The 27,281-nt window shown below is 38.5% G+C and overlaps 1 protein-coding gene across 1 annotated transcript; it reads right to left on the bottom strand.

Moving 5' to 3' along the window:
• Window positions 1–12: 12 nt before the first annotated feature.
• Window positions 13–27,277, bottom strand: adcyap1r1b (adenylate cyclase activating polypeptide 1b (pituitary) receptor type I). The gene is made up of 14 exons (XM_057337394.1): window positions 26,883–27,277; window positions 21,972–22,150; window positions 15,568–15,664; window positions 6,183–6,293; window positions 5,600–5,700; window positions 5,264–5,361; window positions 4,847–4,979; window positions 4,336–4,489; window positions 4,186–4,246; window positions 3,976–4,045; window positions 3,790–3,881; window positions 3,534–3,663; window positions 3,270–3,311; window positions 13–2,753 (listed from the first exon to the last, which is right to left on the bottom strand). The coding sequence occupies exons 2-14, from the start codon at window positions 22,029–22,031 to the stop codon at window positions 2,565–2,567; spliced, it is 1,338 nt and encodes a 445-aa protein (XP_057193377.1). The 5' UTR covers window positions 22,032–22,150; window positions 26,883–27,277; the 3' UTR covers window positions 13–2,564.
• Window positions 27,278–27,281: the final 4 nt, after the last annotated feature.

Consider the following 27,281-nt stretch of genomic DNA (forward strand, 5'->3'; position numbering starts at 1 on the left):
TTCTGAGAACTATTTAAACATGATCACCAAGAGCTTTTTAATCACAGGCAAACTTTCAAATTACTTAAAAAAATTATATACAACTTCAGTGCATTACCTGTTAAACAGCCACAAATGCACACTATTAGCTTTTGTGTTTGAATTTATGATGAAATGTATTACTTTTCTCTGCATTAAGTATTCACAAGGCATTTCTACAGCCACTTTACTGTCATATACATGAAAACACTGAGCAGAGTGTAAGGCTACACACTCTGGTGTTGTCACTGAGCAAAAAAGATATATCACAATTATTTGTAAATGATATGCTAATCATAAATTTGTCATCGCTAAATTGCATGTATTGGAATAAAGTAATTTTACATCCTAGATATATACATCAGGCTATAATTCACCAAATGACATTTTTATCAATAAATGTAAACGTTCAGCTTAATCATTCTGTGTAAAATTGAATAATATACCATTCATATTCTTCATATCTAATGGAATTACCAAAACAAAATCCATAGTGTCTTTTTACATATTAATAAAATTATGGATCATATAAAACATACAATCTGTATTATATATACAGTATGTATATACTTTATGTGCCTTTTCTTTTTGCAGTTATCGTTTGAAAAAACAAGGCATTTGTTTTGTGACAAAATCCATCTAAACACTATAATCACAATACTTCAAAAAGTTAGGAAAAACTGTTATTTAAAAAAAAGTTAAGTAGTTAAGTAGGACACAACAAGTCTCATGACCAATTTCATTCAAACTTGAGACAAGACGTTTGTTTCACGTCTCACACAAAATAACTGTTGTAAAACGCAAATAATTATGTACAGTAATTCTCTAAATTATTGAGAATGGCTTATAATATCAAATAACCATCAAAAAAGTAAATGGAAATTGTTGTTTAGCTTTAGTGACACATTGATCGCCTATTGTCTTGTTGGCTGTCAGAGGGATTCAGACCATTTAACTTTAAACAAATGATTTTTTCCAAAAAAAAGGCACTTAAAAAACATTTTCAGTTTATATGCAGTGACATAATATGCAGTTTATATGCAGTGCAGTTTCAAAGATTTAAATACGTTGCAAACTAGTACGGCAAATGATGTCCCATGGGGTAAAATATCCACAAAAAATATATATCTTTGGATTTTTAGAAGTGCTTTTTGTAAATGCTTGCTGTTGAACTACCAGACTAGAAAAAAAACTTGTATGACATTAAATATATACAATTATCAGAAGATGAGTCCGAAAATGATTAGTGTGTTCAAAAAGTTCAACATGTAAAATCAATTTAATATTTATATATAGCTTATATATTTATATTTAGAATATTTAGCTCAGTTGATTAAATTATCAACTGATATGGGTGACTTATAGTGTTGGTTCACTCGATGTGTGTGCGTGCGTGCGTGCGTGTGTGCGTGTGTGTGTGTGTTGTTGATATAAAAATGGATGCGACAAAACTATACCCATTTTACCCAGTTTCTGTATACTGTAAATATGCCAAATCTAGTGGCATGTGTTTTGTTGCATTTTTATATTCTATTTGACATTTTCTGTAATAGCGGCAATTAAAAAAACTAGAAGCACATTTAACGCACATTTAAAGAACAACAGGAATCCACTCATGAGGTTTAAAATGAAATCAGATTCCACAGAAGAAAACTCTATCTAACCAAGTCTTATACCTTTAAATATTCAGTTATCCCACTGAAATGTTTAAAGTTTCCTTTTTAGGCTGTGATTGAAGCCCAGAGGTTTTTATTTAATGTTGAAAATATGTCACATGATGACCATGTAAGAGATTTCAACAACGTACTTCCAAAAAAAACATCCATTCAAATATAAAAAATACCACAAAAGATCTGATAATTCATGGTATGTTTCCTTAGATGTGAATTTTCTGCCGTCCTTCATTCTACGATTTAAATATTTACACATTACATGACTGACAAGTCTGTGTATCAAGAATCAGGTGTCAGGGACTTATTCACTCCTGTGGGAAACATGGTTCGCCCTCCTTCAAGAACCTTTTCATGTCACGTGTCCCTTTTACTGCAACAACACAGAATCTCCTCAACTGCAACTTCAGAGATCAAATAATGTATCATATTGAGAATCTCGTTGCTTTATTAGCGTGTCACAAAATAGAAAACCATGGCTGAAGCGCTGTTGGTATGTACAAAAATATCCACTTTGTTTCCACCTTCATTAGCTCATCATCAGTAGATCACCGGACAGAAACACTGGATTTCAATGCATTCAATAGTACAAAACCTGTGGTCTGATTCCTTTCCTTTCAGATCAAACCAGTCAAGAAGCCCACATCAAAATATCCATCTTTGTTTGGCACACAATAGATCATTCAGATTTCCATAGCAAAAGCCTGTGGTCTCACGGACGGCCAGAAGATGTACAGTTCCGCTTTGACTGACTCAATATAGACCCCAAGAGAAAAGTAAACAGGCCTTGGATATTGATGTAGATTATTAGAACAAGTTTTGAGATGGTTTGGTATTAAGTCTGTTCTTCTAAAGGATGTGTGGTTTTCTGAGCTCTCATGTGGCTGGTGTTTCAGCCTGCAAGCTGGACATGCGGATCTGTGAGCTGCTTTTGCTGAGGATGGAGAGTTGGGTTCCCCCGTTCACACCGCTGCTGGCCAGGGATGGGTGCCTGTGCTTCATATCCACAGCAAAGTAGCGGTTCACTGTCCAGCTGCGCCATTTCCGTTTGATTTCTGACTGCACCTTTAGGGAGAAGAGGGTTAATAATCTAACTGGATCTGGATTTACATGCTGGTCATGAAATACCTAAATTTTACATCCATCTGGTTAATTATTTATATCTTAGGCTAGTTTAATGGGTACTGTGATAGTAAAGATGAGTCTTAAGAGAATATGTTTTCTCAATTCTATCCCATTTTATACTGAAATTTTTTTTATCTGTATTTTTAAATATCTAAACATCAATGATACAGAGTATTTATATACAATATAAAGAGTATAAAACATTTAGAAACAATATTATTGTAAATTGTAAAAAATAAATAAATTGAAATTTCTGTAATATCCTAGAATACTGCTAAATTAAAGGCTCTTGATTTTCTTACAAAGTTATCTTGGAAAGGGGAATAGCCAAGGTGTTCTACTTACACAATAATTTCTTAATAAAACATAAAGCTTGACAGACACTGGGTTAAAAATGATCTCACTCCAAATAAAAACAAAAATAAATTTCTCAATCGACGCCAAAAATACACTCACCTCTCCGTTGAGAAAGCAGTAAAGGACAGCTACTACAAAACCCTAAAGACACCATAGAAGATAAAAAATGAAGAACATAAATGATATGAAAATGTGAAAATGGTTATGAAAAATTTCTAGATGTACTGTATCTGACTGTTAAAAATCATAAAACATGATTTGTTATTACACAGTATAAACATGGAAAGAAAAAATGTGTGAAGTTACATGAAAATATTTGACATTTCAAATCAAACGACAAGACAGGAAGAACTAAGGCTATACCTGAAATGAGCCGAGACCAAGTTCAAACACAAGTCTTTCTCTCTTGCTGACATCTTCTGGTGTGAAAGCAAAAACAGTATAGTGGATTCCAAACAAGGGAATGAGGAGAAGTGTGGAGCGAGCCAGACGCCTGTCAATCACAACACACCAGACATGTCAAAATGAAGCTACATCTAAATTACGTTGTTAATTTAAAAATTTTAAAATTAAGACTACACAAAAGCCATTTGAGATACAGTATATGTTATAGACTAACAGATAAATGCTGGATTCATTCCCTCCGATATCTGGAGACTGCAGCTTTTGCACCAGGATTATAATGATGCCAATGAAGAGTATAAAATTAATCTGAAGAGAAAAGACATTTTAGCTTGTATTTAGCACACAATAATACAATATTGTATTCAATTGTATATTTGAAGATGTTAGTAGTATAACTTACCATGATAGAGGCAAGGACAGGACCCTTGATCACCCACCAGATGGCAGCATTGTCATTAATGTCCCAACATCTGCAAACAAAGTCATTTGTCCTCAATCTGACCTGTTTTCCATGTTGCTTCAAGGGGTTGTTTACTAAATGTTTACTAAGCATTACTCTTTTAATTTACGATATTATTTATTCATGATAGGAATGAATCTTTTCTTTTACCCGATGTTATCAAAGTGAGCTCTAAGGACAGCCCAGACCGTCACACATATCGTTGGAGTACCTGAGTAAACCATAAAAAAGCATAGAGTAACTTCAGTATGTAATATTGTATCTGTGCACCATTATGTGGGCAAATGTGTCGTGTCTCACCCCATCCAATAATAGTGTACCAGTAGAAGTATCTTTTCTCAGGAAAGAATGTCTCAACCAGTAGAGTAAAGAGGTACAGACCCTCTATGAACAGCCAAAAGTAATTTGATAAAACACAATAATGGAAAAATACCACCACCGCCTTGCATTCCACCTGCAGAACGAAGAACAAACATTCAACAAACGTTTGTGTGATTTTGACAACCCAGGACTTGTCCTAGGACAAGCTTGACTACATTTTATCCATTAAAAAAATCACAGCCTAAAAAGGGAACTCACTAGAAAATCATACCGTTAACATAACATTCAAAGCACATTTAACTTGTTGGCCAAGCCATAAGTGACTGGGGTGACTACAGAGACCTCATTATCTGAAGCAAATTAAAGCACATAACAGCTACACAAATGTGTCAGTCTGAGACCAATTCTCTTCACAAAGCAATGACATGGTCAGGCCAGAATGTTAATGGTCTCATCACCATGACGGACTGTGTGTGTGTGTGTGACTCACGGTGTGTATAAAGCAATGGTTGCCATCCTCCTCTGCATATAAAATACCATCTTTGATAAAGACTGAGATTGCCCTCAGGATGAAGGACACAAACAGATTCATGTGAATGAAATTTCTTGTGCAATGTAGTTTCCTGTGGGTAAAGTCAATCAAAATGAATATTCTTAAAAATATTACAAGAAAATATGAAAATACTGTAGGTACCTTGTGTATAAGATCTTGTCTTTGTTTCTTTGTACATTTATTCTAAACCATATTACAACATTTCCCAAAGAACACAAAAGAATTTTGTAGATTATTCAAGATATGCAACAATAAGGCTGAACAAATCCAAGAATTTTTATTTTTGAGTTGGCTAGTCCTTTAGAGATATAATGATGGCTGATGAATGCTTTTCTGAGTTTCCCTCTGTCTTACCTGAACCAGCAGAGAATGACCATGGCAGTGGTGAGAGACACCAGTGAGGTGCTGTAGCCCACAGTATACAGAGCTTTTACTGATACGTAGTACATGTCCTGCTCAATAACAAGAAAAAAATATACATCACTGTCATGTTGATACTTAAAACTCCAGAAATGATTGACAAAAATATGTACAGTAATTTTTCATTTCAAATTTACAGTTTGCTCTATAAAGTACTAAAACTCACTGTACTCAAGTGACCATCTCTCTATACCTAATACATGCATTGTGTTTTTAGTCAGGGTGGGTGATTAATTCTATTAGGAGACAGAAAAGATAAAAGATACGTACTGGGCTTGTTCCATTGTCATTAAAAGGGCAAACGTCAACATAGTGAGGAAACATGTCCGACCAGCCATATTCTGTGCAGTTACGGCTCACCTTTCCAAAGTCTACAAAGAAACAAGTAAAAGATTTAAAAAAAATCAAAATGAAGAAACATAAAACAAAAATATATTTTGAAGAATGTTGGTAACCGAACAACGGCGGTGCCCATTCACTTGTATTGTATGGACACAAAACCAATGCAAGTGAATGGATACCGCCATTGTTCGCTTACCAATATTCTTCAAAATATCTTTTGTGTTCTGTGAAAGTCATGCAGGTTAAAAATTTCAAGAGTAAATGATGACAGAATTTTCATTTTTGGCTGAACTGTCCCTTTAAGGTTTCTATATCATCATTTTAGGATCTGGCCAACAAAATGTATAAGCACACCTCTCCTCAATAAACCACATCATTCAAGATATCATTTGTGTCAGTAGCACAGGATGGGTTACATACTGAACTTAATGGGACACCTAGAGGTTCGTCCAAATCCCTGACTTCAATTGTAATACAAATGTTTGGCTAAGCAAGCACTTCTAGTACTTACCATCATTTTCTTCACTCATGACTTCAAATAACTCAGGACAGGGCATCCAGACCACCTGACCAATTCTAGCTGGCTGCCAGCAGGTGAGATTGTCCCACATCCATCGACAGACTGGGAAAATAAAAAGATATCATTTAATTTCTGCTTGAGCATTACAAAACTAATAAGACACATATAGTAATATTCAAATAAAAGACTGTTCCAGCCAGCATCACATAGACATAGCCGGTCAGTGTATGGAATGCATGTATGCTGTCTTAGTCTGTGATTCAAATGTGTGTTGGATCTCAACATTACACTGGTGTCTTTTTCTGGTGGCGCTGCTGTGATTGTAAGATTCTGTCTCTGAACCAGTTTTTATTGAGGTATTTACGGCGCCTGAGAATTGAACAGCCTAATTTAAGATATATTTAGGTGTGCTACTTGACAGCCATTCTTATGATTAAGTGGAAATCATTGCAGATGACAAGCGACAGAAATAGTCCTCCATCTGTTCCCATAGGGAAAAAGGCTAAAGGAATTCAATAAAAACAATGCCACAGCAGTTCAGCGTGCATACTGTATATAAAATATCAGTGCCTTTAAAGTCAAAATGTAATACATTTAACTAAAAATGCTTCCAATAAATAAATATACAGTACAGTATACACATATAATATGTATTATACTTTTTTTTCAATTAAACATACTGCAAATAAAAATGGCAGTACAATTGTTGTCTAAAATCTCTGCTGTGTGTGTCTCTGTATACATGTACACAGGGGCGTGTTTACCATTTTGGGGGCCCTGAGCAACGTCAAACCCTGAGGCCCCCCACACATGCATACTAAAAAAAATTATTTGAATTGCACAACAGTAATATTGTTACAGAATCACCAGGTTCCCAACGCACTCTCCCGCAACGATCACAATCACCAAATTACTAATCACTGTCACCTGTCCCTCATCACCGCTCCCCACTATATGAATTGCACTCAGCCACTCAGTCTTTGTCTGGTCTTGTTGAACATACCACTCTACAGTGACTTTGTTCATACTCACCCGACTACTCGTACCTTTCAAGGATAAGAAGTTGTCATCCTCATCGTCTTGTCCTCATCGTCAGTGAATCTACAAAAGAAGGAAACTGATTCATCTTATCTTATTCCTTACTCCGTGTCCAAGTGTATGTGTGGAGCTGCACCTTATATAATCTGCCATTTGATTATTTACCTGCCTTTGTTCAATAAATACTGGCCTGTTTATAGCTCAGTCTCCGCTGGTCTGTGGTACCGTAACAGAAGACCAGACCTCATTGAACCATGAGCACTTCACCCACGGATCCCTTCCAGGAACTGGTCGACGGTCTTCGTGAGGCAGTATTACGCACTCCCACTACACCAGTCACTGCATCGACTCAAGCTACCGTTGTCGCAGGTCCCATGGCAAACCCGGTGCCCCATTCTGGTCTGGCGGAGGAATGTAAAGGTTTCCTTCAATGTTCTCTCATCTTCGAAATGCAACCTAACCGTTTCGAGATCGAGGAAAGATAGCACTCATCGTTTCACTCCTCACGGGAAAAGCCTTGCGGTGGGCAGAATCGATCTGGCATCAGGACGGGTCGTTTATGCAATCCATCTCCGACTCCATGGAATACTTTCAGGAGGTTTTTTGAATACCCTCAGGTGATTCTACGGTCTGTGACACTCTTTATCATCTTCAACAGGGAAAGATGTTGGCTGCGGATTAGTCCTTAAAGTTTCGCACGCTAGAGGCTGGAATGAACACGCCCTTCTGACCACCTACCACAATGGTCTTAAATCTGAACTCCGGTTACAACTATCGGCATATGATGACACCATGGGTTTGGGCGATTTATTCAACTATCCATCCAAACGGAAAATCGTATGCAGGCCTGTTACGCTGGAATTAAAGGACCCCTCACATCACCTCTCCTCCGCCAGCCAGATCAGTCTTCTCCAGAACCAGAGGCTATGTAATTGGATACTACCCGCATTCCATTATCAGAACGTCAACAGCGGCTGACCCAGGGGCTGTGTCTGTATTGTGCTTCTGCAGGGCATTCCATAAGTGAATGTTCCATCCACCCTCCAAGAGCCTTGGTGAGTATGGTTCAACCGTGCCTCCATCCATTACCATACCCTCTCCATCACCCTGACAGTGGGCTTGCTACATCGGGAAGACATCAGTCTTTTGGTTCTGGAGAATTCTACGGCAGATATCATACTAAGGCGACCGTGGTTGATAGAACACCATCCAGAACTCTCTCGGGACACTGGGGAAGTGAAGAAATGGGGCGATCGCTGCTTCGCTCAGTTACCACTTCATCGTCACAACGCTTCCACTGCCGTATCCATCTACTCCACTACCATAGAAAGCCCGAAGGCTGATGCTCCTATCAACATCCCACAGGAATACTCTGCCTTTTATGACGTCTTCTGTCCCAAGAAAGAGTCACAGTTACCACCTCATCGGCCATGGGACTGCGCGATTAATCTCCTGCCGGGTGAACCAGTGCCTAAAGGTAAAATTTATCCACTCACAATCCCCAAACAGGAGGCCATGGAGAAGTACATCGAATATGCTTTACAACAAGGGTATATCAGACCTTCGACTTCCCCTGCTGCATCACCCTTCGTGGCCAAGAAGGATGGCGGTCTCCGCCTCTGTATCGATTACCGTGCCCAAAATAAAATCACCAGCAAATTCCGTTACCCCCTTCCTCTCGTCCCGGCGGCCTGGGAACAACTTCGAGGAACTCAAATCTTCACCAAACTTGACCTCCGAAGTGAATATAACCTTATCCGAATCAGAAGTGGAGACGAATGGAAAACAGCATTTGTGACCCCTACCGGCCATTTTGAATATTTAGTCATGCCGTACGGCCTAGTTAACGCCCCCTCCATCTTTCAAGATTTTATGCATTCCATCTCCAGAGACCTCCTTAACCACTCTGTGTTAATTTACATTGACGACATACTCATCTTCTCCAAAACCCTTGCCACACACCACCATCAAGTAAAGGAGGTTCTCAACCGTCTCCGTAAACACCAGCTTTATCTCAAGGCGGAAAAGTGTGAGTTCCACCAATCTGACCCAATTCTTGGGTTACAATAAATCGCAAGGAGGTGTGAGTATTGACGATAGGAAGGTGGAGACCATTACAACCTGGCCAGTACCTTCAACTGTCAAGGACTTACAGAGATTTCTGGGGTTTGCAAATTTTTACCGCCGCTTCATTCATAACTACAGTTCCATTGCCCAACCACTTACAACTCTTCTCCGAAGAAAACCGAAAACCTTGTCCTGGACTCCCGAAGCGGATCAAGCCTTCCAAGCACTCAAAACTTCCTTCTGTTTAGCACCCCTCCTCGTCCATCCCGATCCAACCAAGCCCTTCACGGTAGAAGTAAATGCATCCCAAACCGGTGTCGGGGCTGTCCTTTCCCAGCAGCAGGGGAATCCACCAAAACTTCATCCATGCGCCTCCTATTCTCACAAGTTCAGCCCGGCGGAGGTTATCTACGATATAGGTAATCGTGAATTACTCGCAATCAAGCTGGCTCTTGAAGAATGGAGACATTGGCTCGAAGGCGCGAGACATCCCTTCACTGTGTTCACAGATCACAAAAATCTACAGTACCTACGTGAAGCGAAACGACTCAATCCCCGTCAAGCCCGCTGGGCGCTCTTTTTCACAAGGTTCAACTTTACCATCACCTACCGCCTAGGAAACAAGAACCATAAAGCTGATGCCCTCTCCCGTCTATACTCATCCGACGATGTCCAATCTCCAGAAAACATACTACCAGATAATGTCTTTGTTAACCCCATTCAATGGAGTGAAGAGGACACGATTCCCAACACATCCCAAGAGGCTCCGCAAGTACGTACCTATAACTCACCGGTCACCTCATTACCAAGGCACATACTTCGGCAGGTACTGGTCACCCCGGCGTGAATCAAACCCTCTCAATGCTGAAACACCGCTTCTGGTGGCAAAACATGGTTCAGGAGGTCAGAAAGTTCATGAACGGATGCAAGGAATGTGCTATATCAAACACCATCAAACAGATCCTTTCTCTGGCTATCACCCCCAGACAAACGGAAGATTCAGGATGTGAGCCGTTTTCTCCGAACCTTCTGTCATAGCCACCAGAACTCCTGGAGCCAATTTCTTCCTTGGGCCAAGTACGCACAAAACTCGCTCCGTCAGCAAGCAACAGGTCTAACCCCGTTCCAGTGCGTACTCGGCTATCAGCCTCCTATGTTTCCCTGGACGGAAGAACCATTGGAGGTACCATAATTTCAACATTGGTTCCAGGAGAGTGAGAGGGTCTGGGACTCAGCCCATCATCACCTGCAGGGGGCGGTAAGGCAACAGAGGCGGACCACTGATGCTCATCTTCCTGAGACACCAACTTACCTCGTGGGACAAAAGGTTTGGTTGTCCACTAAAAACATTCGACTTTGCCTTCCCTGGAAGAAGCTGTTTCCCAGATACATCGGCCCATTCAAAATCATCAAAGAGATCAATCCGGTAGCCTTCGAGTTACAACTCCCTCAGCACTACCGCATTCATCCCGTTTTCCATGTTTTTCTATCTTACTCAGTGACTGTCCAAGTGTATGTGTGGAGCTGCACCTTATATCATCTGCCATTTGATTATTTACCTGCCTTTTGTTCAATAAATACTTGCCTGTTTATACAGTAGCTCAGTCTTCGCTGGTGTGTGGTACCGTAACAAATATTGAGTATAAGGAAATTAATGAGACACATATAACCTGTATTTATTTTACTTTGAACCAAATCACAGCACACAAAATTGTTTACAGATTAGTATAAGAACAAACATTCTTTGTTTTGGAATAAAATATTTGATATGTGCGCTTTATGACTGTGTATCTGTGCCAGGGGTTGCACCACTAACCAAAAAAAATGTTGGGCAAATTTTGATAATTTTAAATGTAATATAATTTGAGTTATCAATAATAATTCAAACTAAATAGCATGAACACAAATCAAGTTAATATTATGGAAATTCATTTTATTAAAGAACCCTCAAGATTTCAGTGCTTGCTTTCTAGACTATGGTGAACTCACATTCCACTTATAAAAATGAAATGGCTTAAAAAATATAAGAATTTCTAAGACATATAAATGTATCAAACATATTTTCCTCCCTATGAAAACATAAAATAGATTCTGTGATCTTGCTAACTAAAGGCTGACTTAAACTAGGCAATTACAATTTCATTATTTCTATTAATGTAATTTCAAGCATAACACAAATCTACAAGTTATTGTTGTGCTTTAGAAACAGGTAAATGTAAGCAGATTGACGTTCATTGCTAGATGGTATTTGAACTGATCCTACAAGCAACATGTCTGTTTCCAGGGGAATCAGAGTTCAAGGCATTGAAAATTATTTAACTGCTTGTAGCCACTAGGGGGCCCCCAAGCCTGCAGGGCCCTATGCATTTGCGTGGTTTGCATAGTGGTTAACACCGCTTAATCATTCCTTTAATCTGTTTTATCTGGAAGAGATTTTCACACCATTTTTTGGAGATGATAGAATGTTTAAGCATCACATGGCCAGTTTGAGTAAATGATGACAGAATTTTCATTTTTGCGTAAACTATCCCTTTAAGGGCAGGTAAAGGAAAGGGCAAGTTCATTTGGAAGATGCATGATCTTGATTTGTTGTAATGCGAATAGGCCTTAGAGGGCTTTCAAAATGTTACACTTGGTTCTTGCAAAGATTCAACAAAAATGAGAGTAAACAAGTGAATTGATCAAATCACTTTACAGGTGTTGATTTGAAATAGGGAGACACAAAATGTGCAGAGCAGTTGGTCCCAGGACCCAAGTTGAGAACCACTGCTCTAGATTGCATACAATGCATAAATTTAAATAACACAGAGTTGACATTTGCTTCTCGGTAGTCTGTGTAAATGTTGCACATCTGTAATAACAAAAGGCCAATGAACTGTCAAACTCTAGAACGAGTGTTTGGGAAACAAGCACACAACATTGCTTACAACACTGTTACAGCAGCCTGAAGTCTTGTAAAACATCTGAGACAATTTAATACATGACTAAAAAGCTCTGAAAGACCCTCCTTTCATTTCTTCATTTGGGCAGTGCCAAACACAGCCTCAAAATAACTAATGCGCAATAATGCAGCCAAGTGATTACTATACAAACAACCATACTGTATTTTTAGATTCACTCAACTATTAAATTCCTCTATAGTATCAATGAGAAGAAAAAGAAGCAAACAATGGAGTAAAACATTCCTTAGAGATGCATGGAGGTTGAAAAACATTGTCTTCCTGGAATACATTGCAACACTTGCGGAAAATGACAGATTATGATCTCTCTCCTGAGAGCAGCTTTAATTACTTGTGTAAATTGGACACAGGTGCACGATTACATGAAAAGCAGAGCTGTTTGTCCTTTCACTCCAGAATTTTCCAGATGTACTGTACCTCACTATAGAATACCAGGCAGAATTATTACATCTGATTTATGAATTATATGACTGGTTATGTAATCCAAAAATTAGCCAGAGAGCTAATGATCCAATCAATGCTTGTTTTCAATGACCAAAAATAGGTCTAAGTAAATTAGCCAATTTAATAGGATAAAGATGATGTATCTGTGTAGCTCAAACAAACCACAAAGAGTTTCCTGTCTTTTCTATTTTGTGTTTGCTGTGTATCTGCTCCATGTTTTAGATCATTGTTGCAAACACGCATTGCACTTTCTCATCTCTGGATGGTTTCTAGTTTTATGTAAACACATTGGCCTGCTCCTTAAGGACAGCTTCTTGTCAAATCAAACAGTCAACATTTCATTACTGGCTGTGATTGTGACTGTCCAAAGGATTATGATCAATGCCACATGCAGACAGCACTCGAGGAGGCGTCAAAATCAGTCATGTAGGAGCTTTGCGTGTATGATCTTACACCCACTTCACCCACAAGCGCCATGGTGTCTTAAGGATTAAAGGAAGACTTTATTTTTGTTTCTCATATATTTCGGACCACTCTGAGCCTGGTAAAATCCAGAAACTAAATGAACCTCTTGTTCACATGCTCAAAGGTAACATACTAATGTTTCACAGTATCTGTGAGAATGAGCAAAGAAATATTTAGCTGAGTAAATAAACTGTGTCCTGTTCATCTCTCTGTTGCTTTAATTTACAGTTTAATAGCTTTGCACTGCATGGCAAATCTGAAACATTTCACATTTGTCACTCTAAAATTAAAACCGTAAAACGAGAAATGGTGTGGATCACAACATATACAGTACATGCAGAGGTGTAAAGAGTACCTGAAAACCATACTTAAGTATTGTAAAAGTACAGATACAGTACCTTGCAGTGAAAATTACTCCGTTACAAGTTACAAGTCACCAATTCCAAAACGACTTCAGTAAAAGTCTTAGAGTATCTGAATTTAACAGTACTTGAGTATTTTACTCATACTGAATGTAGGCTCAAAGCAGCACTAGTCCTCAACACTTAAGAGACACGTCAGTGAAAAACTAGAAACAGTTGATTTGTGAGGAGAGCAATCGCATTTATTTTCTTAAATCATAATAAGACTGAACACCTCAAAATTGCAACAAATCATGGTCGACACCATAACCTACGTCATTACAAACACCCTAAGTCTCATTTAAGCTCAAGTGCTCATAAGTAATCCAAACTTCTTCAAAAATGTCTCTTCAATATAACGGATAAATAAAATAATGTTAAGTAGAATTAAAAAGTCAAAGCCTTTTTGCACTGGACATGCTGGTTTGGGCCTCATCGCCAGCTGCAGTCATGTCCTCATTTCACATACACTGTTAGCCCTTACCAGGTGTTTTACAGTAAACTACTGCAATGGCTGTTTGAAGATACATTATTAAAGAATCTATTAACGCACTTAAGTCACACAGTCTTAGATGACCAAGTGTAAATAACAGATGAACACAATAAATCTGTCAAGATTTCACCAGAGGAGAATTAAACACAAACATCAATAACATCTTCACATATTACAGACACCACTTTCACTTTATTTCTGTCATCTGTGTAAGATCTTATTGAGATTTAACTCTAGTTCATAGTGGTTCAATTATGTTTTAAGTCACCATTATGGCGATCAGTGTTTGCTTTGGTAGGACTCTTTGACTTTCTTGTAGCTTTAAAATGTACAGTTATACAATAACACTGAAAGGGACTTTAGGAACCGCAACTTTATGTTTGCTTAGTAACTGAAGATACATCTGAAAGAATTCAATCATTAAATAATAATAATATAGCTTTTAAGATTTATTAAGAAATGTTTGGTAAAGTGATTACATGTTATAATGGAAAGATCTCTGTCAGAAAATCCTTCTTTGCAATTGAGACACAGTTAGACACTTGACATACAAACCTCATCAATGGTGACAAACAATCATGAATGAGTTTTGTACTATGTACCCAGTATGCATTGCAGCATGAAGCTGTTCGATTGTCACCATTGTTGAGATTCATATGTGGATTGTTCATTTCTCTGTGTCGGACTCATTCTATAGGTTAATATTTTGTCTATATAGTGTGAGAGCACTTTTGAAAATTGAAATACTATACATTCTTTTTACTGGTTTACATCACTTCATGGCAATAGTCCCACCATATGGTCAAATTTTGAGCAAACATGTTTAGAGCACATTTAGGAAGAGTTAGTTTTAAAAATAAGAGCTTTTGTAGATGTGTGACCTACAGTAACTTGCTGGCAACAGTGTTGCCAATATATTACTGTAGAAATAGTGGGTAAGGGCTAACCTTGTATAAACCGCCAGCGATTGACATCTACCCGATACTGCACTCAAATTCATATAAAGAAGCCATGTTGACAAGTTTTTGCAAGTTATGGCAAAATCCACAAGATTGTAGTACCTTCATTGCCCTGTAAATGGCAATATTAATTATAAGATAGGTGCCATGCAAAATGTAATGTGTAATTGCATTAGTCATTACAAATGTAGTTGAGTAAAGAATACATATACTTGTTCAAAAATGTAGTTAAGTAGAGAGTAAAAGTTGCTAATATCTTTAATACTCAGTACAACTACAAAGTAGCCAAAAAGATACTTAAGTAAAGTAACTAAGTACATTTACTCCAATACTTTACACCACTGAGTACATGTATTTATAATATGGCATGCAGTCTTACACATGATAAAGCAATGTCTCGCACCCACATTTAAATAGGAATCTGAACATATACAGTGCCATAGACCACTATTGTTTATAAACAAAGCAATTATCCTATGACAAAAAATTTAAGGGCCACCCCCCAGCCTTCAACGTGGCCCAGGACAACAGTGTGCATGTGGTTCTTACTTAATTCAGGTTCACTGACGGGATCATCCATTTCCATCCTTTCCATGCACTTTTCTTTCTCTAACTGAATGACACAGTCTGGGTGCATGCAGGAGATCTGAAAGATATAAACACAGAGTGCAACATTAGAATCAGACACAAAACTGGTATATTTTTGCAAGTACATGGTTACAGCAAATGCAAGAATAGCTTTTCATTCATTGCAGTGCTTCATACCACAAACCAGCAATAATAATCTTCAGAATTGGCAGGTTTAAATGTCTTAAAATAATCCCACACAATGGTTAATTTATAACTCTAAGGCTCGGTTTCACAGACAAGGCTTAGTTTAAAATAGGACTATGCCTTAGTTAAATTAGGATATTTACGCCGCTTTTAATAAAATGCCTTAGATAAAACATTACTGGTGTGCATCTTGAGACAAAACAATGTCAATGACACATTTAAAGATATATCAGGGTAGTTTATTTTCAGTTAAGACAGCTCAAACTTTCATTTTAGTCTTGGACTAGTCTTAAACCTTGTCTGTGAAACCAGGCATAAAAGAGTTTTTATAAAGTCTATACTTATTCTGCTTATACATTTTTTCATTATAACTGTAAGAAATAGCCTGATAAGCTTTTTAGTCTATATTAGCCTACTGTGATTTGTGATTTTTTTTTTTAATATTAAAAAATAATATTTTTCCAAACATATTCCCAAATCGCACCATAGTTCTTACAATAACATTTTACTGGTTACAATACCACAAATGTACAATTACAGCAGCAAAGATACTAACTGGGCCTACTAGAGACGATATTGAACATTTGAATCCTTAATAGCTCCACTGTTATTCAAAAACCATGAAATACCCATTTACATGATAATTTCTTTCCTGGCAGTTGCTCGCTTGGCCTTGTCAAATGAACAGATAAAGCATAAGCATTTCAGACAGTGTGGGGCAGTTTGATGAGCTCAATTTTGGCTTATCGCCCTGGATCAAAATCACAGTAGTCAACTGTAAGTACAGATGCATTTACACAATATTAAACCTCAATAATCTGATAAGAAGTGAAGGAGGGGGTCACCGCAGTCTGCACCCAGCCCGGCGGTCCAGCCGACACCCCAGCCGGTGATCCAACCGGCAGTCCGGCCGGTGATCCAGCCGGTGATTCAACCGGCAGTCCAGCCGGCGTCCCAGTCGGTGATCCAGCCGGCAGTCCAGCTGGTGATTCAACCGGCAGTCCAGCCGGCGTCCCAGTCGGTGATCCAGCCGGCAGTCCAGCCGGTGATTCAACCGGCAGTCCAGCCGACGTCCCAGTCTGTGATCCAGCCAGGGTTCGAGCCGGCAGCCCAGTCGGTGATCCAGCAAAAAGTCCAGTTGGTGATCCAGTCTTCAGTCCAGCCATCTTCCAGTCCGTTGCAGCCGGTGACCAGTCCGGTGCAACCGCGGGCATCCAGTCTGGTCCAGCCGCGGGCATCCAGTCCGGCCCAGCCGCAGGTGCCCATTCCGTTCCAGTCGACATTCCAGCTGACATTCCAGCCGGTGGTCCGGCCGGCACTCCAGCCGGCATTCAAGCCGGCGCCCAGCCTTGTCCAGCCAGCATTCCAGCCGGTGCCCAACCTTGTCCAGCCGGAGCCCAGCCTTGTCCAGCCGGCTTTTCAGCCGGCGCCCAGCCTTGTCAAGCCAGCAGCTTCCCCGCACACCCCTGGACCCTTGCCACCCCAACCTGTTCCCCCCAGGACTTCCCCAGTCAAGCCCCCTCGGACTCCACGCTCTCCCTCCTCTCGAACACCCGCCCGGACTAAGACTTTCCCATCCTGCCCCAACCCTTCGGGACTTCCCACGGACTTTGTGGTTCCCCCTCCCTTGTCTATTATTTTTATTGTGTAACCCCAACCCATTAGTTATCCTTGCCTGTACGCTCCTATTGATTTTTACCATGTTTTGTTGGATGTTGTCTGTTACCCAGTCTGTCTTGTCACGTTAGTCTGTCCCCTTGGGGAACGTCAAGGGGCGTTCCTTAAGGGGGGGTTCTGTCATGATTCTGCCTCCTTTGGTCATGTTTTTCTAGTCTATTGGCAGGATCATGACAGACCCACGTGTTTAGTGTCGAGAGAGACTTGACATTGTTTATTTTGACCTGTCATGCGCTCTCTCTGGTCTCATCTTTGTCCCCGCCCCCTCATTTCCTCGTTTAGCTTCCCGCCTGTGTCTCATTACCCACACCTGCCCACTGCCCATTGTTATCTTCTTTGTTAGTTCCCTTATTTAATGCCCTGGTGTTTGCTGTCTTGTGCGGTTCATTGTCTTTTTCCCGATGACTATACGTCAAAGGTTTGTTCCAGTCCTGCTATTTTGCTTATCTGTCAAGTCGAGTATCCTAGTCCAGTTATCATAGTTAGTGTTCTGTCTAGTGTATTTTTAGTTAGTCTAGTCAGTGTGGTGTTCTTTGCCTTGAGTCTACCATTTGTCTTGTTATTTTGCCCCCTCGTGGGTTTATGTTTTGTCTTTTATTAATTAAAGTCTTTTGTTATCCTCACACGTCTGCATTTGGGTCCTGCTTACACATTCTTGACAGTTTGAATGAAAAAACTGCATCTGTTGTTCCAAAGACAAAAACGTTTTGAACAATTTTAAGAAACGGTAGATAATCACAAATTTTACACAATTTATAGTTTAAAGCTAATGTTAAGACGTACATTTGCATATTTTATACATATATATATTTTTTATATTATATAAGTTATATTTACTGGAATGGGAGACAATGGATTTTTTTTAATTGCTTGCTGTCAATGTCACAGCATTCAATTAACTGCACCATAAATGTTGTTTTCTTAAGCTCAAATTGTGCTAAAAACACCCTTTTCCAGGTTGCTACTGCTACTGCTACTGCTTAGGTTGGCAAGTACCTCACAACATTCAAAGCCCCTCCCCCAAAGAATCGTTAGTACACAGTAGTTGTTAACAATTGGCTCTTTTTACTGAAAGGTGGGACTTCCTTTTGAGGTTGTTGCTACAGGTGATAAAATTACTCCTGAATAAGAGCTATTAATATAATAATGTCAAAACATCTTCAAACAACATCAGTCCAGAAAAAAACATTAGAGCTCATAAATTACAAGATTACTAAATAAACACTGACAGCATGCATGAGTCCAACTGGAGCCTTAGTCTGTGAATTCTTCAAAGAACAATTAATAATAAACAAAAAACAATTCTTCCATCCTTAATGAACCTGCTTAATAAACCTGCTTAAATTTCTCAGACTTTGAATGTGATTTCTCGCTGTAATATAAATGTCAAAGAAATCAGACAGCACTCAGAATTATGACAGTTCTAGAGCTCCGAGGAAAAAATATATAGACTGCATATACTCTGTAACATATATCCTCCATCCCTATTGTGATGGGCTGCAATAATCCTTTGTGTTTGTACTTTTGTGTTAAAGATACTGTTTAATATTCCACATCCACCCACATTCAAGACAATAAATATATTTAGTACTGCGTCAAAAGAATGAGCCAATCCAAACTTTTTACTCTATATTTATTTTATTGGGAGCCAGCTGAACAGCTGTGAGATATGTAAATATTTTTACAATCCGGAGTTTTATCTTTGACAGAGGTTTGGTATACATTATGAGGCTACATTTGTATAATACTTTGGCTGTGTCCAAATTCTTAGGCAGCTGACTTGTTATGTCACTGCATCAGACATTGACGGACATTGACTGCATGTTTATGTCAATTTTGTGAAGACCTACATAAACCGGCTTCATTTAGTTCGCTTTGGTGAAAACCAGAGCCGTTGAAATACAGAGTTACGACACTCACATAAACCTCCATAGGAAGAATGGAATGCGGAATTAACTCACGTCATGCAGCGACCAATAGTTCCAAACACGGCACTGAAGTCCATTCATTTCAGTGTCTCCCAAACTCATTTGCTGTACAGTTGGTGAAATAACGGCATGTTTATACATTTTCAATGAGTTGGCAGACAATGAGCGATTGGAACTTTTTCGATAGTAACCAAATAAAATCCCACAAAACGTTTATCGCCTGCTGTCGGTAAAAGCACTGGCTAAACGTTCCCATGGGTCTATATGGGTTGGAGTATGTTGTCATTTCTTGGTAGAAATGCAATCAAAACTTGAATAAAGCGAAAATAAAACATACATTTATACAGACACTACCGACAGCTTTCTCGGATGCCGTTTTAATTTCTAGAGCGCGACACTGCACTATCACAGACCCTCCCCTCATCGCCTTCATACGATGGAATGCATTCTACTATATCAGTATTTTTCAGCTTTCACATGCAGCCATGAGAAAACATTAAAAGCCATACCAAAGTGCAGAAAATGAAAAAAATGACCTAGGGGCCAGATTTAATGAAAAACTATGAACGCTTCTGGCATTTCAAACCCCCGTTGCAGTCTTATTGTGAAATAACCCAATTTTTTTATTATTGTGTTTGCCTATTCACATGCATTACCCCATATATTTTGAATATTATATTTGACTATTTTACAGCATTGTAAATTTGCAAGCGTGAAGAAAACATCCTTCAGCAACAAAAATGCCTATAATATACAATAAAACAGAATACTAAATAAAGTTATGAAATATAATAAGCTAATCAGCTATGAAGTCACTGCTGATATGAGGCCCCTACGGTTGTGACATAGTGTGATAATTGGTCTCAGAGCGCTGGCCTTCTCGTGTGTTGCCGCAAAAACATGAGCAAAATTTAATAAACATGAGCACGGCATTAATATTCATGGGTGCACTGTCAGTTCTCACCCCTCACCCAGTCTGCATCACAGAGTTGATTTCCATCATAAAGAGACTATACAATTCACTCCTACATTACATGTCACACAAAAAGGCTCACTAGAAAAAATGGTTCAGTGTAGGTTCTTTACTGTTGACTTGCCTATTTTTCCTGGTTAGTTTTGTTTACTGTATTTTTTGTGCCATTGTCTTTCTACACCACTACAAAAACAAAGAGGAGTGGAAGGCTCAATGTGTATATCCTTTCTTTCCCTCTATCCGTTTGAAACTCTTTTTTCAGGCCTATGTAAATGACCAATAGTTCTATCTTAAACAAGAGGATCAAAATCTAAAGCATCTTAATCCTTAAAAAATCATCAAAACAGGAAAAACATCCACATGTAGTGTAATTAATATTTTTGTACCTATTCTATTCCACAATTTTTGTATTAAAGGGATAGTTTAATTAGTCATTTTACACATTTTTTAATTTATTTATTTTTCTTCTGCAAAACACAAAATATATTTTGAAGAATGATGGTAACAACAACCGTTGGTCCCCATTGACTTCTATTGTATGGACACAAAACCAATGCAAGTCAAAGGAGACAAATGGCTTTCTGTTACCAATATTCGTCAAATGATCTTATTCTGTTTTCTGCAGAAGAAGGAAAGCCGTACCGGTTTGAAATGTCAAGAGTGAGTAAATAATGACAGAATTTTTATTTTGGGATGAACAATCTCTTTAACTCTTTACTTTGATGTATCTAAGTTAGACATGATCTCAGACATAATTCCACATTAACATTACATATTCCCAGTACGCAGTAAATTGTTTTTTTTTCAACTAATGTAACACTGCTCATCATCTAGCCATCATTAAAACCTCTGAGAAAAAACAGGAGTATAACCTTTTGTAAATGTTCCATTGCAATGCCTCTGCCAGCTTTTACTGTTACTGTGAAATAAAACAGCATGGCCTTTGCTGCCTCAAGTACTCACTGTACCATAACTACGTTGGCCCTTGGACAGTTTACATTTGGCCTGTCTGGTGCCAGTGATCGGTAGATGCCAAGCGCCATCTCGGTGCCAACGTGTATGTGACGTAAATTGCCTGTGGACGTTTGTTTCTCCTCGGTTGGAAGCAGAGACAGCACGCTAAAACGATTCTTTATATAAACAAAGACTGCACTAGATTGCTTATGAAAGGATACCGTGAAACTAACTCAGTACACTATGAGTGCTGCTAGATTTGACAGATTTTATGTGAATTATTTACAGAAGGCAATAACAAGAGAAATATCTGCCAGGAAGGGTCTCTTCTTCAACCCCCAACCCCCCCCCCCTCCCACACCACTATACATTTTTCTCACGAGCGCTCTTCGTCTCCCACTCTCTGTTTCGGTGCTTTAAAGCTTTTATTCCCCTCTTCTGAATATATCTAAAGCTGCTTCTCTCAGGCTGCTCTCTCCCATGAGCTCAAACATCTTATTAGCTTCAGAGACTTTCATTTAACAATCAGGAATTTATTGTGCTTTTCATGTTTAGATCACCAGCAATCTTTCAATTTCATGCAATTCAGCTCCATTAATCCAATTGATCTGTCTTGTTTATATACGTAAGATGTGCACAAAGCTTACCAAAGGCAAAAAGATGAGTGCTAAAAACAGGTGCTGACATTTTCTCACACTGGAAGCCATTTTGTCTGGAGCAATGAAGCGACTATATCCACTGATCAGCTGTGGCAGGATTGAACTACAAAATGTGGGTTAACAGATTCACTGGAAGTCTGCTGCAGTTCTTCAAATCATCTCTGATCCTGAAACACACATGCAAAACTGTTTTAGATTTGGTTGAAGGGGCCAAGTTTTACGTAAGTCATTGCATTCAAAGACTGTTTGAATGAGACTCTGATGCTGCAGACGCATTCAGATGGGTACACATCAGATGGGTTCATAGTAGACTCACTTACATGTGCATAATGGTAAACCGTTAAAATAATGATAAAATATTACAAAAATGACCCTACATGGTGGACACATACATATCATCTGCATACATTTGTGAAGTGGAGGAAATAATTGTGATTAAATTGTTTATCCATACGCCCTGTATCACAGACCAGCCTTATGACGCAACCCGGGCAACTGCACAGTATTGCTTGGGGATAATTGCTGATTCAATTCTGTTCCGCACAAGCACCAATCTCATGATGGCAGAGGGCCGGGGGAACTGTGGGCAGACTTTGGTACAGTGATGGAAGAAGAAATGAGATAAAGAGAGTATAAGTGTAATGGACGGATGGAGGAAAATAGGGAGGAACGAATAGAACAGCTGTTCTGGAAAGCACACTTGCTGTAATTAGTGGGTATAATGAAACTGACTGCTTGAGAGCTTCCTCGGCTATGCATCAAGGGCACCCCGACAGTCACGCTAGGCAAAGATGTTCGCAAAAACTGTGCTGACATGCATGCACTTTCACAAGCACTTAAGAGAATTTACATTTGCATTGACATTTACAGTAGTATACAGTATATGCAATAATAAACTAGCATTACCTGAAGCAAATCTCTTAAAAACACACTGTATGCTGTATTGTTTGGATGTTGAAACGTTCTCTTCTTGTTGCAGTTTAACAACTGTTTGATAGTTTAATAACTGTATTCAGGCCAAAAAAAAGTTGATTTGTTTGATTTTTGTCTGACCATTTGCAGAGTGTTCAGTGTAAAAATGTTTATAAAAATGTACACATAAGAATGTACTGTAGTATATTATATTATAAATGTCCGAAATTCTTAAATTACACACTTCAGCTCTAAACAATAAGTAGAAGCAATAAAAAGGAGAAAAGAAAAAACTGCTTCCCGTATAAGGGTTTTCTTACCTCATTAATTCAGTAAATTTACTAATAAATGCCAACCAAGTGTCAAAACATCCTAAGAAATATTTGTGGGAAAAATCCTCTTAATGGTAACAATTTATGTTATTTGTGTGTGTGGGTGTGTGCGTGCGTGCATGTGCGTATGTGTGCGTGTGTGAATGCTCTTTTTCACTGCCTTTGAAGTATGAGGATTCATTGAGTGTTACAGTATTGTGTCAGTATTTGTGCATGTGTTTAAATGTCAACATTCCGGAGTGTACACTTAAGCTATCAGAGGCCACAGAGAGGCTGCGTGCCCGAACACTTTGCAAACGTTCCCTATGCACACTCCCTGGTGCACATTAACCACAGCAAATCCTTTTGACAAAAAAGCATGTCTTCACAATTAAGAATAATTGTAACAACAAAACAACTAATGAGAGGTAAACTGGCCTATTAAAGAGAACTGTATTATTGTTTTATATTGATTTTACTGATGAAACTGAATAAAGCTATTGCTGTTTTTTTTTTAGGGGGGTCAGTTAGAGGGCAAACACTTAACACTTTGGCTAATTGAAAGACATACCTAAGAGCAGATGATAGTCTTCATAGTATGTGAAAGATTTAGTCTTCAAAAAAAGGTTTTGGCCTTCAGGGCATAGACAGCCAATGAATCTTCACTTCACTGTGAAACCATGTGACGTATACTTTCAGATATCATTGCAGAAGTGATGATGGTTGGGTTTGAGACAAGTTATGGCGTGTGTATAAATTATGTTGAAAATATTATGACATATCGGTATGATTTGGTAAACATTCTGATGTTTCGTTATTAGAGTATACACTTCTCACTGGATTTTGTACGCAACTGTAAACAATCTTTTTATCGTTACTTGCCTTTTCATAAATATTTGCCTTAAATGTCAGCAGTCTGTACTCAGTAGAACTTTCCACAACCGATGTATTATCCCACAGTTCTTTATATAACAGCTACCCATAAGTGATGTATTAGGATGTGGTGGAGTATATTTATTAAATGTATTTTTTCATACACACAAATAGAGAAAGATCTGTAATGAACTTGCTTATTAGATCTGATTACATCTCACAAAAACAGCATATTTTAAGCTATGCAACTGTTGTCTACATTATCATGGAATAAGTGATTATTAATATAATGACCGTTATATGAATAAGTGACTGTTAATTTGACTAAATCATATCTGACACACAGGATAAAGGATTAAAGGACATAAAGGACATTTCAGAGACTCCAATATAACACATACAAAACTCTGCAAAGATATCATGCCTCTGTAAACAAGAATAAGTGAGGCTAGCTTTTCCAAAGCTTCAGGGGCTAGTCTGTGATCCCACCAAGGTTATTACCACACTCCAAATGACTTTACAGAGGTAATAAGGCATGTCAGACTGACCAGCTGACAACCCTGGTTTTTGCTCCCTAAAATAATATACATCACAGGCACCCACAGCCCAAAGATACCATAATGTTGCAATGTTCCAATGTTGCTGTGTTTCATTAAGATCTACCCTGGGGCACTGGCTAGTGGACACTGCTATGCTAAGAGTAATTTGTCAAACGTCTCACAACATTTCCTCCAAGACACAGCAAAGAAAGAAAGAAAGAAAGAAAGAAAGAAAGAAAGAAAGAAAGAAAGAAAGAAAGAAAGAAAGAAAGAAAGAAAGAAAGAAAGATCCTGCAGAATGGGGGAAATCTGTCATAAGATTGATCTCCGGCTTCATCTCTTCACTGAATATTTTCATAAATCTTTCTATAGTGTGTTAATACCACACTATGCTGACCAATCATGAACTAGGTCATTAATGTCTTCTCAGCTACAGTATATATTTAGATTGGCAATTCCTGTTTGAAGAGGAAGGAGGGGATTACCATTAGCATACAGACACACTTCTGTCTTTAAAATGAATGAAAAACAAGAGCGTGAATCAGGAATGGGGGAAATTAGAGAATTCGTTTTCGGTCTTTCTTTTTCATTCCTCTTTATTTCTAACTATAATCACAAGGGAATTCATGGGGTGTCTTCAATTACTTTGCCTGAGTCCCCAGGAAGGCAAAGAGATTTGTTATTATTCAAGCAGCACTGTGGTGCTGTGTGTATATGACACAAGCACAAATCATTCAAACGAAGTGTCAGGAGCAGAAAACAGGCCATCAAAATATATGTAGAACTTGTGTGTCATGACAAAAAAAGGGCTGAACACAAAAAATAGTGAGGTCACCAAACTGGACTTTTACAATATACACAAAATGTGTGTGTACATGTGCAATTATGTGCGTGCTGATATCTGTATCGTAGCAAATGCATATATTACATTACATGCAAATGGTATGAGACTAGCTGATAACTGATGATGAAATGAATTACGTACATCATAGTTGGTCTTAAATGTCAAGCGCCTGCAACTTTTGACCACTCAGACAAACCTGGCCTATTTGTGAGAAGTGTGAGACTGCAACCTCACCTACATATCATCTTCTATAAGATCATCAGAGTTGAAAGTGGATGTAACAGAACACCACGCAAGCGGTGCGTGAAATATAATGTAGTTTTAAATGGTGCACTGAACTGTATTGAATCTAAACTTAACTCTAAAATGGCTTATTTATAGGCCTGTCTACGTCTTGAACTTAACTTATTGGGTCTGTTTCAAAAGAGTAACAAGATTGGAAATGGATTTCGATGTAATAGAGGCACTGCAGTAGAAAACTGACCGAAATGTTCACTGCAATCAAATTGAATCAAACGCTTGCTTTTTGCTGAGTTCATTCAAAACAGAGCTCACAAAGTAATAAAAGCATCCTTTCTAAATGCAATCAGGACTTGCATAGATCACATTTTATTTTGTCTAAATGGTATTGGAGCAATGGTGAAAAAAAGTTGATCCAAAGAAGTCCACTTCTAAGGTGACTTTATGCATATATAATGCACATTGTGGCATATGAATATTAATTTTCTTATTGTAATGCACACATTCAACACAATATCTCTAAGAATAACTGGAGAGAGCTCGATAGGTGAAATGCATTTATATATATTATACTGTTATAATTAAATTAGTGCTGCCATTTTGCGTCAATAATTCGAGCAGTTTGGAAACGTTTGGGTGTGGCATGGTGATATTAATGAAGTTTTAACATTTATTATTCATATACAATACATCTGATCAAAGTATTGTATGCGTCTAATAATGCAGCAAAATAAATAATCAGAATGCAGTGAGGAAAGATCTGTTTAGTTTTTTTATAAAGCACATTTATAATAATGCAATATGCATGAATGAGTTGTGTTATTCCTGCATCTCAAAAAGCTCGTATAAGTGTCTGAATACAACATAGCTTCATGATCATGGGTCGACGTTGGAGCTAATCGTGTGGGGTTCACATGAACATTGAACAATGTACAGATCACAGTAACTGTTTAATTTAACCATCTGTGCAAACCGCAGAACTCCCAGTTGGCTAGTTGAATACCCACAAACAATACAGTTAAATGCAATACAGTAAAATGATTTCGACCATGTGTAATTCATCCACGAGAGTTATTGATTCGTGCATTTCATCACAGGGCTACACATGCAAAAAAGAAAACTGTTAATCTTAAAACGGTTATTTAAAGAATGAGCATTATAGAGGTAACATGAATCTTACTGTCCCTGCAGCAAGGAGGTCTCGCGAAAGGACGTGTCAACACGATGCCGAATGCAGACTGTCTCGCGCTGTCAGTCACATACGTTGCGCTGGTGCAGGAACATTCCCTCAAGACGACCATAAAAACTTAGTGAGTTTAGCAGACGAGTAACGTCTCTCTCTCTCTCTCTCTCTCTCTCTCTCTCTCTCTCTCTCTCTCTCTCTCTCTCTCTCTCTCTCTCTCTCTCTCTCTCTCTCTCTCTCTCTCTCTCTCTCTCTCTCTCTCTCTCTCTCTCCCTCTACAAAAATGAGGGGACAGGTATCTATAGACGTGTGAGAAATGAAAAGGAAAAAGAAGCGCGCAAGATTCTGAGTAAGGAACGTGGTCTGTTTTGCTCTGTTCTCTTTATTGTGTTACAA

The sequence above is a fragment of the Triplophysa rosa genome, linkage group LG7 (assembly GCF_024868665.1).
Source record: "Triplophysa rosa linkage group LG7, Trosa_1v2, whole genome shotgun sequence".
NCBI classification, from domain to species: Eukaryota; Metazoa; Chordata; class Actinopteri; order Cypriniformes; family Nemacheilidae; genus Triplophysa; species Triplophysa rosa.